Source organism: Diadema antillarum, unplaced genomic scaffold, assembly GCF_040938485.1.
Source record: "Diadema antillarum isolate AM-2024a unplaced genomic scaffold, OU_Dant_1.0 seq00002044_RagTag, whole genome shotgun sequence".
NCBI classification, from domain to species: domain Eukaryota; kingdom Metazoa; phylum Echinodermata; class Echinoidea; order Diadematoida; family Diadematidae; genus Diadema; species Diadema antillarum.
Window position 1 is genome coordinate 69,847 of NW_027272695.1, and position 15,163 is coordinate 85,009.

Below are 15,163 nucleotides of genomic sequence, written 5' to 3' on the forward strand. Positions count from 1 at the left end.
ACATGATATCTAAAAATGTGTTGCAATCATATTATTCACAAACAGTTGTCATTGCGTCAAACAGCTTTTTTCCTGTCGCTAAGAACGTTTTTAACATGTTCAAAATCAACTATCTGTGCAAAGGCAAATTGTTCAAAGTTCCTTTGTGACAAGGAAAATGTATACGACAAGGGAAACTATTTGCGAATTTAATTTCAATTGTTATGTTTACTACGAACCCTGACGAAACCTACAAAATTCGCTATGATACGTTGGGCAAACAATTCCCCCGCAGTAGTGGCGGATCCAGGCGGGGGCGCACCGGGCGCCAACTCCCTCCCCCCCCCCCCCCTCCTTTTAATTTTTGTGAAAACAAAAGAAATTAAGAGAAAATTAGGGCGCGTGCGCCCCCTTTTACGGAATTCCTGGATCCGCCCCTGACCAGTCCACTGAGAGTTATATCAGAGTATAGGCATATTACAGTGACTTTACAGTATCTGTTTTGATGTTCCCCACCAGTCAACGCTGATGGCGCTGTACCGGATATCCACATGACTGGAGGTGTCAGCCCCCAGCCCCAGCCGAAGAGATTTTTCTCCTGTGTTCACTGGGGAAAACATTCTCTTTGGCCCCAGCTGAAGTGGTGTGCACGTCACGAGACCGACACCCACGAGTCATACAGCCCACAAGTTATACAGCTCACAAGTCATACAGCCCACGAGTCATACAGCTCACAAGTCATACAGCCCACCAGTTATACAGCCCACGAGTTCGACACTAAGTAAATAAAGCCCACGAGTTCGACATCAAGTAAAATAAGCCCAGGAGTTATACGGCTCATGAGACCGACACTACGCACAAAAGGCTCATGAGACCGACAGTAAGCAAACAAAGCCCACGAGACCGACACTACACTTAAAAGGTCCACGAGACCGACGCTACGCATACAAGGCTCACGAGACCGACATTACGCAAAAGAGGTTCACGAGACCGACACTAAGCAAAGAAGGCCCACGAGACCGACAGGATGAACAGCGCCACCTATAGACCAATAAATTGTATAGGGTGTCCTGATAATAGCATAGGAAGATATGAGAGATGGAAAAGAAGAGTTGCCATCTCCGGCAGGGTGTAACCCCATCAGTAGCCCCCCGCCCCCCCCCCCCCCCCCCACGTGAATGATCAGGATCTTTAATTGTGTTTGCATGGGTGTTTGTTTGTGAAAAAAAAAACGAACAAAGTACAGTGAAAGTGTGTGACAGATCTTTCCACAGTAAACCTGCGAGGGTGTTGAATTAGTATTAATAAAAAATAAAAAATAACGTAATCGTCTATTAAGGAAGCGTAAGGGATTCGGAAAAAATTAGATGCATCCATGAAAACAGCTATTGTATTTTACGAAAAAAATGTACTGTTTGGAGGAGAATAACACAAGCCACAAATTGAGGTGAATCCCTGCGATATAAAACGTTTTGATCAGTAGCATTACATTATAGTTACAGAGAAAATTACAAATAGATCTTACTGAAAAACTTCCAAGCAGGAGGGTAGAATATCTAAAATAGAATAAGTAACTAGTGAATCGGGAAAGAGAAGAGGTAAAAATTATATCCTGTTCATCTTCTAGCTAAAAACTGGGAAAGCCTACCAAAATAGCACGATGGCATTATCAAAGCTCTAAAATTAATCCATACATCGTTCTTGCCCTCTTTTTAATTCACTTGTGGGGTTTTTTGTCTCTTTTTTTTTTGGGGGGGGGGGATGAAGAATACTAATTCTTCTATATTTTTTTTTGGGGGGGGGGGATGAAGAACACAATTCTATTTTTCTACTTGATAACAATGTCGCTCCATGACACACTTGCCCCCCCCCCCCCCCCCCCCAAGTATGTAGAAATACAATACATGGTTGATGTCGTTCATAATTATGTAGATGGTCACCATCTTTCAATTGATAGCATGACGAAATTACAACCGCCAGTATGTTATTTTTCCGCTCATGGAACACCCTGTACAGGTGATTGACATGTAGATGGCGCTGTTTATCCTGTCGGTCTCGTGGGCCTTCTTTGCCTACTGTCGGTCTCGTGGGCTTTCTTTGCTTAGTGTCGGTCTCGTGAGCCTTTTTAGCTTAGTGTCGGTCTCGTGGGCCTTTTTTGTCTACTGTCGGTCTCGTGGGCTTTCTTTGCTTAGTGTCGGTCTCATGAGCCTTTATTGCTTATAGTGTCGGTCTCGTGGGCTATGTTTGCTTAGTGTCGGTCTCATGAGCCTTTTGTGCGTAGTGTCGAACTCATGGGCTGTATGACTCCTGAGCCGTATAACTCGTGGGCTGTATGACTCATGGACCTATTATCGCTGTCGGTCTCATGGACCGTATGACTCGTGGGTGTCGGTCTCATGGGATGCCCCCGCTGAAGTGTTAGGTGGTTATCGTCACCTATAGAACATGCACGAAGTAGTGGTAGAGCAGAAATGTTTACTGTGAACATTGTCTTCTTTCCACTGTTCTAAAGTGTGGGGGAGGGGTCAAGGGTAGGCGCCCTATATTGCTCATGGTTGGGTCAAGTGCAAACTGTATACGCTGACCCGCCCCACCCTCCGCTTCCACCAGGAAGACTCTCCGGACGTATTACCCCTTGAAGGTGTATTGTTATGAATAACTGACTTTTAATCCTGCATGATATCTTCTCAGATGGAAAATGAGCAATGACAAAAATAAGTGTTGCTGATTCAATTTAAAGGGATGGTGATGGAGATGAGAATTTGGCTTTTAACTTTTTGCGAGATACCAAGGAAACACTTATGAAATAGTACAGAGCATACCATTTTAAGAGGAATTCAAAGTTTATTTGATGAAAATCGGGTTTGGAATGACTGAAACATCCAAAAACAAAGTAAAACAAAGCGATCGTAATAAGATGTGGGTCCCACACTTTATTAGAATCGCTCTGGTTTGGATATTCTCAGCCATTTCAAAACCAATTTTCATCAAATAAACGTTGAATTCCTCATGGAATTACATGCTCTTTCATAAAATCTATAAGAGGTTTCTCATTATCTCTCCAAACAATGTTAGAAACCTGAAATTAGGTCTCAACCAAAACTTTACGAGCCCTTTAACACTACAACTATTTCGCATGAAGCCTTTATCATCCTTCTCAAATTGATTAAAAAGGGGTAATAGAAGAGAGAATTGGTGAGAAAGTGCGGATCAAAACAATGGAGCTGTAAATCTTAATAATAAGTTCGAATATGAAATATACGTGAATGAGCCTGATTTCACTGGTTTCTTGAAAGCGCATGAAATGGGAAACTCAAGTTTCAATTCCTCTTAGCTATTTCCCGGATGTACCTAACTTTACCCATGTATTTTTAATCATTTTTGTGTATATACGATTACAATATTGAGTCATCTAAAACATCGAGTACATTCCCTACTATGGTGAAATCAAAGACATTTGCGAGGACATAATGTACCATTTCGGCGGTCTCTCACAATACAAGGTGAAATTTAGCAAGGTAATCAGTTTAGCGCAAATAACGGTGTTGTCAAAATCTCACCGTCGTGTGATGGAAATCTAAAACCATCATAACGGCGTAAATAGGAAAACTATATAAAGTAGTGAAGATAGAATCATCGTTAACTTGTCTTGATTAGCAAGAAAAAACACGTTGCAAAATATCGTCAGAACGATCCGGCGCAAGTACATGTAGAGCTGCTTGTCTCATCAAAATTCAATCATTTTGTGTTGTGTACATTATTGTCTAACTATCACTGGGTGTATATAAATTTGCAAATGCATGAACGTGCGGAAGGAGAGAGTGAGGCAGTAAATTACATTATAATTGATATCAATTTGATTGGTAATAAGCCGATGATACTGGTTGTCCCAATTACATTCGGTTCTTTCATACTGCTCCTGCCTTTGCTAGTTGCAGCACTTCGATATGCAGTTTTTTGCTTGATCATCAACCATAAAGACAGCATCATTTTTGTTAAAATATTTGCTTTTCTCGATAAAAGCGAAAAAAGAGACATTGTAATACAAACAAACAGTACGCAGAACTGAGCGCTCATGCCGATTGGCAAGAAACTATCACAGTGTTACCATGTTGCAATAATGCTGGCTTCGACGTACGTAAACATTATGAGTATGCCGATGTAGTATAGCGCCATCTATGTGAGCGTCACTACTATACTCCAACTTCTAACCAATCATGAACGGCTTTCGGTGTGGCACGTGCAAATAAACGTAACACAACATTGATGTTGCTCCTCAGACATCTGCTCCTATAATTTCTCCAAGAACTTAGGATTAGGGTTTTATGGTTTGTTTGATGTGAGGTTTAGAGATAGGGTTATGTCTGTGGTTAGAATTTATGTTTGGCTTATAGCGTGCAGATATTGATGGGAGCAATAAGAAGCAAATGTCCTGCCTGGAACCGTAATTAAGTCTCCATATAGAAAAGAAAAAAGTGCCAAAATACGATATGTTTATAAAATAATATATATGATAAATCAAGGTTTTAGAGCACAGATAAAATTTAGTCTGGAAAATGTTATTTTTGGTTTTAAAGAAAAGAGAAACGACGCTTTAAATTGTGTTGTGATTCAGCAACAACTGTTTGTACAAAAGTTCAGTAAAAAACAAAGTCCCTAAGTTTATTTCTATGAATAAAAAAATTATTGAATGTTATGCAGATGAGAGATATATATTTGAAGAGTTCGTTCGCAAAAACCGATAAGTCCATATTAGCCAAATGGAGATATTTGCGATTAAAGGTCAAGAAAAAAAAAGAGAATGATAAGGAAATTTTCGCTTCTTTTGACCATAACTTCACAAATATATCTTTATATGTAGTGACCAATAGGTATCATTTTGTACTTTATAACAGCGACCGTACTTCAAAATCTTCAAAAATGGACTTATCGGTTTTTGGGAACAAACTCTTCATTTATTCTGTATCGGGTACTCTCAACAAGTTCAGTTTAAAGTGGCAGTCACTCCAACATTTGTTTGTGTAAATGTTTACGAGAGAAATGTTAAGAAAAAAGAGATTATGGTTGAATATTTTGAGTTATACTATGTCGACATGGAGACTATAGAATAATCCATGGAGGGCTAAAAAATTTGGAAAAAATATATGTATATGTGTGGGGTTTTTTTGTGTGTGTTTGTGTGTTCATGATTGTATAAAAATAAGCCCACATATATACATAATATTCAATGTCTTTCGTGTGTGAAAAATACACGTTTCGTATGAATCAGTCAATGAATTTGCAAGATAAAGCGTGTGTGTGTGCGGGGGGGGGACCCCTAAATTCCTCAAATTTTGCTCAGAGCTCCTCATTATTGAGGGCTATATAGCTTCATCGAAGCAGTAATGCATGATTGTGTTCAGTTCAGTCTACCAGTGCTCTGCAACAAGACCATTGGTTATATATACAGTCCCTCTTGATCTACGTGCAAGAACGTCTGCCATTCCTCAATATTGGATGGCATTTGTAGCAATTTTAACCGCATAAACCATATAATTTCTGGTATCATCGTTTATCAATGGAATGTTTTGCATATTGCTTTTCCCGTTCTGCTTCATTACTGCATTACGCTATACTGACAAACTTAATTGTCACATGACTATTATTTGATTTTGATTTGATTTGATTTATTTCTGCTTCATTCCGTTACATCAGATATGATTGTGTACAAGTCATTTATTACAAACAGTATATCGACACATAGTTTTTACTACAAGACAAAAAAAAAAATACAAACAGCTTAGGGGACTTAAACAGAAGGGTCTCAAAAATAAGCCGAGGCTTGACGGTATGGAGACCCTATACTTAGCTACTCTGGATAGAATAAGGGATAGACGGAGGGGGAAGGGTAGGGGGAAAAGGGAAAAATTACAGAGTGTATGTGTACCATTTGATTTCACGAAATCAAAGAGCAATTCTGTGATGGGAACAAAAATGATAATTTTAGCAGAATGGTATGGGAAAGAAAAAGAAAACTGAGAAAAGGGAAAATGAGCATAAACAGCAGGCGGAGATGATAGAGGAGAAGAAAAGAGAGGAATGATAAGATGATGAGAATTTGAGAAGGAGGAAAATCAGAAACTGAGAAAGTGAAGAAGGTGCAGAAAGCAGAAGATGGGAGAAGGAGTAGCAAGGAGGAGGAAAAGACAAGAATGATATATGATGGCGATGATAATTATTAGTGATGATAAAGAACAAGAAAAGAAGCCGCAGGGGAAAGTTTCTCGAATAATATGACGTTGGGGGCAGTATGAGCGATTGTGCGAATTTGTGCGTACAATACTGGCTTTGTCGCACGCCAAGCAAGTGCAGTATTGTGTATGCGAATGGGATCGATTTTGAAATTCAACGGCGAATGTGTGTACGTACGTTGGTACGTACACACACTCGCACACACACACACACACACACACACAGTGTGTCCGTACCGCACGTTCGTTCGATTAATTGCAAACGCTAAATTCATGTAGACTCGGCCGGGAATGTTGGGACGCAGGAGGACTTCTTGAAGAAAGTTTTGCCTGTGCTAGAGCAGGGTTATACTCGCGAAAATAGGGCAGAAAACAGGATTGAGAGGAAAATAACGTTTTGGAGAAGTGGGTGTCCGCATGCAGTGGATGAGGCATCGGCTAGGTTCACTAGGGATCATCTTTTGTCTTCTTGCCGAAGGAAACTTTGTGGATCGTGCGATCACGACGCGACGGAACTGCCGAGAAACCAAGCCAGAGCCACCGGCGTGTGCAGCAGTGTGGAAGCCACCTTCTGTCGTGTTGATAACGACGTGCCGTGCTTGCAAGATAGCACCGTCAGCTCAGCGTGCCAGACTGTGGGAGAGAGATAAAGTTTTCTGTGACTACGTGATCCCGACGTCTTGACTGACCTTTTTTCTCTTCCTCGTAGATCTCTACCGGTCTTGAAGAAGAAAACGATTGCATGTTCTTACCGTTCAGCGCCCGAATTTTGAGTTACAATGCTGTGACATGATCATTTGTTTGAAACAAAAAGAACTGTGATTGTGAACTTCATCGAAACATCTTGACAACAGCAGTTGTGTTAACTTGCTTGCATGACTTGCCCTAGGCGAAAATAACGTGCTCTCTGTTAAATCTCTCATGAAAACCGAACTGTGTATAGCTTGCTATCACTTAATTAGCCTGCTCTGCAATTCATCCAGTATTTGATATTCTGATGCCGCTACGAGAAGTACAAATCATGAATAGGTCACGCGTAGTTCCTGAGGGAACTACCAGGCGATACAGAGATGGGAACTTTCACAATTCGTATACAACCCTCAATGAACTTGGAAGGTAGGTTGAGTAGGTTTGAGGATCTGAGACAGTGTTGATAAATGTTTAACATTAACTTTACCATGATTTTTGTAGTGAGTACAAACCAGTCATTGATTGATCTGTAGACATTTTCTCCTTTTTTTTTTTTGATATTGTCATCTCATGATCTGTCTGCACCTGTTTTTGTGATGGGCATCTGTCACTGGTCAGTGTACTGTTTTTCATTGACTAAGAAAGATCAGTCTGTATCTTGTCATTAGGGATATGTTCTGTGGAGACTACAACCGTGTACGTCTGGCTGCAAGAAATCCCCTTCTGATATAGAGCTCTACAAAGTAAAAATGTGATAAAAAATTCCCTTGCGACAGACATTTTTCTCTCTTTGTTTTTTGTTGCTATGATGAGTTTAAATATCATAACATCAACATTAACTTTCACCCCATTTTTTGAAAATGTAATGTGCTTAGTGTTTGTGTGTGTGTGTATGTGTGTGTCTAGAAACTACAGTACAAATACTATGTGTCATCTGTTGATCTACAAATGTACACTTTGTATGCATTCAGCATATCTTTAAAAAACAATTCCCTTAATACCCATGGGCCATATGAAGGTAGAGGTCTACAATGTATTGAGTTTTGAAGACGTTTCCCTTACAAACAAATATCTGTGACTGTGAAAGTAATACTTTTCTCTGACTTTGTATTATGGATGTCATCAGATAAATTACTTTCCTCCTGATCATGCCTTTTAAAAGAGATGAAAGAAATTAACTGCATGCTCTACTGTACGTTTTTACTTCAATACTTGTAAGGTTCCTGTTTTCTTCTATTCATCTCAAGAGCAAACAGCGACACATTGGCTCGAAGTAAAAATGAACAACTTCGCTTCTTTTTTTTTTGCTACATAGTGTAATGAGGTATCAATTGTGGACTTTAAAAATGCACTTACAATGGTGTTGTGCTTTACATTTATATGTTAACTAAAATGTATCTGATTATAACATTGAGCAAAATTGATGATTCTGTGGGTTAGCCTTTCGGGATGAAAGACATACAGTACCACTGTGAATCACTCTTTCACAGCTGCACAAAGTGTCAGTACAAAGTATGTATTACTTTTTACACATATTAATAGAAACCTTGTAGTCGGGAGGATTTCAGCTAGGTGTGGGTATGTACTGACTCTACAGTGCACCTTGCGAGCCCTGGCCCACAACCGGAAGAAGCGAGTTGATAATGAATGATATCCAAAATGATTATGACACACACGCACGATACCACATACAGTACATTCGAGGTGGCTCACTCGGTTGACAAGAAGAAACATGCCTCCACTTTTTTTTTCCACAGCTGTGCTGTCTTTAAATCCCCAGCAGCACAGTGTCTGAGTCAGGAGGCCTAAAGTAAGAAATTAAGGCAGAGAAGAAAGAAAGACAAGAAAAAGAGGGGAGAGGCTGTAGAGTACTGTAATCCATGCCCTTCTGACAGTCCCAAAGTCACCCTTCCTATTGATGAATGGGTTCATTGATGGCAAGTCTTGGACAAAGAAAGGTTGTGTATACAGTACAACTCTCTATGATCATGCAGTTTGGTGCTGGTGTACCATATCGACCACTAGGAACAGACTTTGGCTGTTGTCCTCTTGTCCATTTGCATTCGAAACTTTCTTCCTATCACTTTCCAACCATTTGAGTTCTGCCTTTTTTGACTAAAAAAATTGAGGCACTCCTGTACAATAGCTAGAGAGTATGACAGTTTATACAGGAGCTGTCCTGAGCATATATGATCCTTAATTTCTTGTTGTGTTCACCCCCCCCCCCCACCCTGGGGAAAAAAAAAAGAGAGAACAGGATGGCTTTCTCCTCTACAATATTTTTACAACAGTAGTTTGTGCAACAGATCAGGGAGGTGAAGAATGACAGTCTGTGTAGAGATTCAGTTGTACCACAACAATGTTCAGTCAAATGACTTCAGCAGCTGGCTCGTGACATGTGCGAGGCATGTACATGTGGAGCATACAATAATGGGCTTTCATTTTGTATGGCTATTGCAGTTTGTATGCTAACCTAACATTGCACATGTATGCGGGTGTCAAACTTTGAATGGGCTGTACCATGTGTGACTTTGACCTTTTGCTACATACTAATTTTTTTTTTGTAGGTCAATAGACAATGTAATATTTACAGATTAATATAGGTACTATAGTAGCTATTGCAAACTGGAAACTCTTTCATTCTTGTCATTCCCCCCCCCCTTTTTTTTGCAAGGCTACTTTTCAGTGGGCTTTGCGGATATTTGAACTGCAAGAGCAAAGTGTATGAACAGTTTGTTCCCCAAATATTTGGATGTAATTATTTTCCTGCTGGTGTTTTTTTTTTTTTTTTTTTTTTTTGGGGGGGGGGGGGGTGTTGCAAATATTTTTACACCACAAGCCATGAAACATTTTAACAGACGGCCGTGAACACATCTGCAACATAACCATTCTTCCTCTGAGACAAGTCTCACGGTCTCACTGGCATCCTGCATGTATCTTTATACATAATAATTGCAATGTGGAGAAAGTTACCTTCTACTTTTAAACCCTTTAATACATGCTACCCCACAATCTCCAAGGTGAGGTTTTAATTCAGACTCCTATTACAATTCGTTGGTACCGGTACTTGGCTGGTTCTCAAGAATGTTTATTCTGCTTCCGAATAGCAAGGAGAAACTCAAAAGGTATTTTACTGCCAGTCAACTTTGACTGGGAAATGTATAGGCTAGCAATAAAATGTAAGTCACGTGTAAATACACACGTGTACAGTACAATGTATGTGCAACATTTTTAGAGCTTTTTATTGAAAAAACATGCAATGGTACTATTGTATTGATTTCATTGCATGTTTGTCAGTGGGATAGTTGTGACTTGTATCGTTTTTAATGGGAATGGGAGCTGTCATACCTTGATCATCCTACCTTGAAGTTGGGCGTAAAGTTATACAGAACTTACAATGCACATCGTGTATTTGCCCCTCTGCATTTTCTTACTACTGCTTTGATACATCATATTCATGATTTGTCGACAAACTATGCCTAATGTCAACTATACACAGTGTTTTGTAAAGTGACATGTATGCTGTGTGTAACTAATCCCCAGCAATTACTGTTTCCGTTTAAAGAATGGCCTACAAAATGTACGTATACACTTACAGTACATAGCAATGAAGAGCAGTGTACCACTGGAAATGAATCATTTTCGCATTAATAAATGTGTTTCATGTCAAACAACTGAGAACAACATAAAGCATTTTATCCTGATTTTATTGCGGTGAAGATTGAATTGTTACAAACAGGAATATAGGAATTGATGACATGGTACAACTATTTTGAATCTGTTTTACAGTATACATACATGTGATTTAGCATCTATTCACACAAAGAATTTCTTCCTGTATTGTAGGAGTGCATTCAAAAAAGAAAGAAAGAAAAAATAACAACACCTATTATTTGCTCTTGTAACCGACAGGCATAGTTGAGTCGAGATCTTTACAATGTACATACAATCAAAACATGTACAGTCTGTGGTCTGAATACAGGGAGTTGAGCATTTACTGATTGACTTAGTTTCTGTTTCAGATATAAATGTTATAATGATATGCAAGCAGCGGTTACACAGGATCAAACTTGCAGGTACTGGTAGCTTTGCAAACAAAGATGAAAACACATGAAGGTTGAAGAGTAACATGACTGTATCAAATCAAAAGCAGATACACGTTTAAGGTTGTTTCAGAATACCGCCAGTGAGGGCTAGACAGCAGACTATAGTGTGTACCCTGGACCCATTGCTGATGGTTGCTATCAAACAGGCCAATCACATGCCTTCCTTTCCCCTAGCGATGCCCTCTGTGTGAGTGAGTCATCGCAAGATACACACATTCAGCTCCACCGTTTACAAGTGCTGGCGTGAACTTTGTTTCCTTTCAAATTTGAAAAAAGAAGAAAAAAGAAAGGCACAAAAAAAGGCACAAAAATATTTTGCGAACCAGATTGTGCTCTGTGGTAGCTCCCAAACAAGATTCCCCCCATCACCGCCCTTTAGCAAACACCATCTGGGGGGAGTTGAGTGGTATCCGGAGAATGGAGATTTGAGCTCTGGAAATACAGAAGAGAAGAGAAGAACATGAGTGGGCATGATTGTATGGTTGCCAATGGCTGAGAAATACACTAAAATTGTGGTAAATTGGTGTAGTGACAAGAAATTATGTTCGGCATAGTGAAAAAACAGTTTGACATACATTGTAACTTCCCAACTTCACCTACTTACTTTGTAGGTGACTTTAAAGAGCTGTAATTTATTGAAAGCGAGAACTTCAATATGTTTTTATTAGAAATGAAAAGTTACACAATAGTGTACTTCAAAGTACGCATGTATTAGTCCCTTGTAGATGTGTACCTGTAATGTCTGCAAGAAGTTCTCTGTACATATAGATAACACTCATACTCAGTGCTACCTGTTGCCATATAATTTTTGTGCTTACTTTTGTTTTATTTTTTTAATATTTACTCAGGCAGCCATTCTATTTGTCCTCTCTGCATTATATCATACCAGCAACAATCGTGCAGTACTGTTGCTGGAATGAATGAATGGAAAACAGTTTTAACGTTGTTTTTTTTCCCCCAACTACAAAAGAAGTGGGAGGCGCTAGTGTGCTGAGTTGACCTCCCATCTTTTCACGATGTGATATATGATGCACAGTAACTTGCCTGCATTCAGTGTGCATTGCCTGTAAACCCAATATACTGTACAAGTGTATATTCACAGTAACAGGGGAGATTACTGCAGAAAAGAGGCAGATATTCAGTTTGTAGGGGGAAAAAAATCAATGAATCTAGAATTGGTACAGAAGATTGGCACTCATGCCTGTTAATTCTGTGTATGGTACGTCCAGCCCCCAATCCAAAGAAGAAAGAACGAAAGCGAAAAACACAGCGAAGAGATGGCCCACTGAATGGGAAGGATCAGAAGGAAGAAGAAAGATCCCTGCAAAGAAATCCAATAGTCTTCTTCTGTGAAATTTGGAGCCCCTGTATTGTACCTCTCTTAGTATTGTTGACCTGTTGAGCCAAAGAGAGTATTCTACATGTATGCTTCTGATATAGTCACAATGCCATTAGCAAAGTACTACATGTATGTAGCCTAGTACTGAGATGATTTGTGTATCTGTCTATTGCCATTTCAATTATACTGGAAGGTGACATCTACAATTTGTAGGGTGGTGGAACAGTATTTTAGAGCTCAACTTAACCTGTTGAGGACGAGTCCCGAGTATAGTACTTGAGCAAGTGTAGATGGGAAATGTGTGTTGTAGCAAAATCAGCCCGTCCTCGACGGGTTAAAAGTCACTAGAAGTACTCAACTTTTGCTCTGCCTCAAATACTGTACTACTGTCAATGTGTTTCTGCTTTGATTTCATTGAAATAGATACTCACTGAAATTAGCAAACCCTCGTAGCCAGGTGCTTTACATGAGCGTACAATGTACAGTACAATGTACATCGTTTCATCGTGGGACAACCTTTCAGGATATTTTTGTCTCACAATTAAACCTGTGTCTTCAACTTTGTCAATATCATTTTCAGCTTAATTTGCAGTTTATCACTTGGTATAAATGAGAAAGCCTGTCAAGGGAAGCTATGCAGCAAACACGGACTTTGCATCAGGATAGTGGTGCACCTGACCTAGTCCGTACTTACAAACATGTGTACCTGTGGGTAAACCTACAATGTATGTGCATTATATCTTTAATCTTTGGACCAAGTAGAGTCAAGAGTATTGTGTAATGTAACCCCCTCCCCCCCCCCCAAAAAAAAAAAAAAAAAGAATAAAGAAGAATTTGTGATATTGAGATTGACAATGATTATACAATGAGTTCATTCATTGTACATGTAGGGCCTACATTGTACTTTGCCCACCTCAATCGATTTGTACATGTAGACCTAGAGACAGACCAACTGCTACATGTACATGTACTTCAACTTTCAACTTCTCCAATGCACCAGGACAAGGCAAAATATCTGCTGGCAGGAACTCCAGATTTATATATTGATATCAGTTGTCTGTTGCAATTTTAGGTGCTTATCATAACAAGCAAAGTCCCCCCTCCAAAAAAAAAACAACAAAAAACAAAACAAAAAACAAAACAAAAAACCCAACAACAAAACAACAACAACAGTTCAGCTTCTCTTGCTATTTTGGTATGGTTGGCAATCAGAGTTAATATTAAAGTGTGCAACCAAAGTTCAGTTCTTATCATGAGGAAAGAATGTGAGCCTACGTGAAGCTCTGCAAGTAATTTTGGAAATGACGGTATGCTTTATTGTACATCTTACCAAAAATAGATCTTGATGTAGTATTGTAGGCCTACAATATACATGTAATGTATCATTGCAGGACTGGCTTGGATTGCTGCCTTAGTTATCAAGATGTTATCTTTTGATAATTTTGATACAGTGTATATAATATTTGGTCATCACATCTGGCGAAACCTCGGTATATCAAGATGCATGTACAGGTGTATTACATTATGTACATTGTAACATCACAATATCACCTTCAAATCAAACATCCTGATAATTCTATGGCACTTGCAGCATACAATGTTGTAGGGCTGTAAAGTTGTATTGTTGAGGTTGCTGAAAGTGGTGTAAAGCTGTTGATACAACTTTGTGTGTACAGATGTATTAAGAATAGTATAGAAGTTATTAGAATCCATTGCAGTTGTTCATGATTATGATGCCAAGTGCTAGTAGCTTTATGCATCGGAGTGTACACAAACTGTTCTTAGTCATGTGTGGGAGGTAAATGTGGATAATTGCAAATCACTTTTCTGAGAATTTATTCTAGCAATCATGCAAGTGTTGTGGATTCAACAATGCGAAACCGAAACTATACCAGGCATTCTCCTGGCATTGTTGCGTGTGTTCTCTCTCCAAGGCTAGTCTTGGCGTGGAAATTGAGAGTGCACATGTCTGCACGCTAACGTTTCATTGGGCTTGTAATGAACATGTTGATTATTAATGGCCTCCCTACAACACTATAGTCGTAGCTTTATCGATTAAGGGGATTATTTTGAAGAAAGAGATTTTAGAGTAATAAGGATTATTTCGTGGAGGTAAAACTTTGGCAACAACATGATCTCACAATCAAAGACACTTGATAAACAACAACAACATCTTCAAAGACAGCACGTCTCAGCCAAAGACACCCATCACCTGAGACGCGCTGTCCCTGAAGCCACTGCTGCTGTTTATCAAGTATCAAGGCAGCGCGTCTCAGTTGATGTGCGTAATACGCTTGAGGACCGCGTGCTGTCCATTAGTTTTGTACAGGATTAGCGCGCACTTTCCTGTCTTATTAGTTAAGCGTCTTTGCTTCCCACTAGAAAGTCAAATGAAAAAAACAGAAAAACAAACCAAAAGACAAAAGAAGATGAGCCTCTTTACTTCACACTCTATCTTTTGCTATTTTGTTGTATTATTCTGTGCTGTATCCTTTTGATATTATAACAACAGAATTGTGTATCATATCCAAAAATCACCTAGATATGGAATAAAATACGTTTAAAAGCATGGGAGCGTGACACTATTGTGTAGTAGTAGGACATGCACCTTGAAAGTAAACTAGCATAACAGTGTAGATGGACTGCACATTGTCAAGTCAATGTACTGTTTTCGTGTCAGTAATTGAGTGACATGCCTCGATTTACAACTCGGCCATCATACTCAATACAACGTACAGGGATACACTGTATACATTGTATGTAGGAAGATATGGGAACTGTCATTTGATGTTGCAGTATTTCTTTTGTATAGCATGTTT

The 15,163-nt window shown here is 39.3% G+C and overlaps 1 protein-coding gene across 1 annotated transcript in view; it reads left to right on the plus strand.

Annotated features, from left to right (window-relative positions):
- Positions 1 to 6,928: 6,928 nt before the first annotated feature.
- Positions 6,929 to 15,163, plus strand: part of LOC139713735 (serine/threonine-protein kinase 17B-like) — a gene marked incomplete at its 3' end in the record, with an annotated part of 44,285 nt that continues 36,050 nt past the window's right edge. Inside the window, exon 1 of the mRNA XM_071625440.1 lies at positions 6,929 to 7,325. Coding sequence (XP_071481541.1) covers positions 7,207 to 7,325 — 119 coding nt within the window. The remainder of the gene's footprint in view (positions 7,326 to 15,163) is intronic.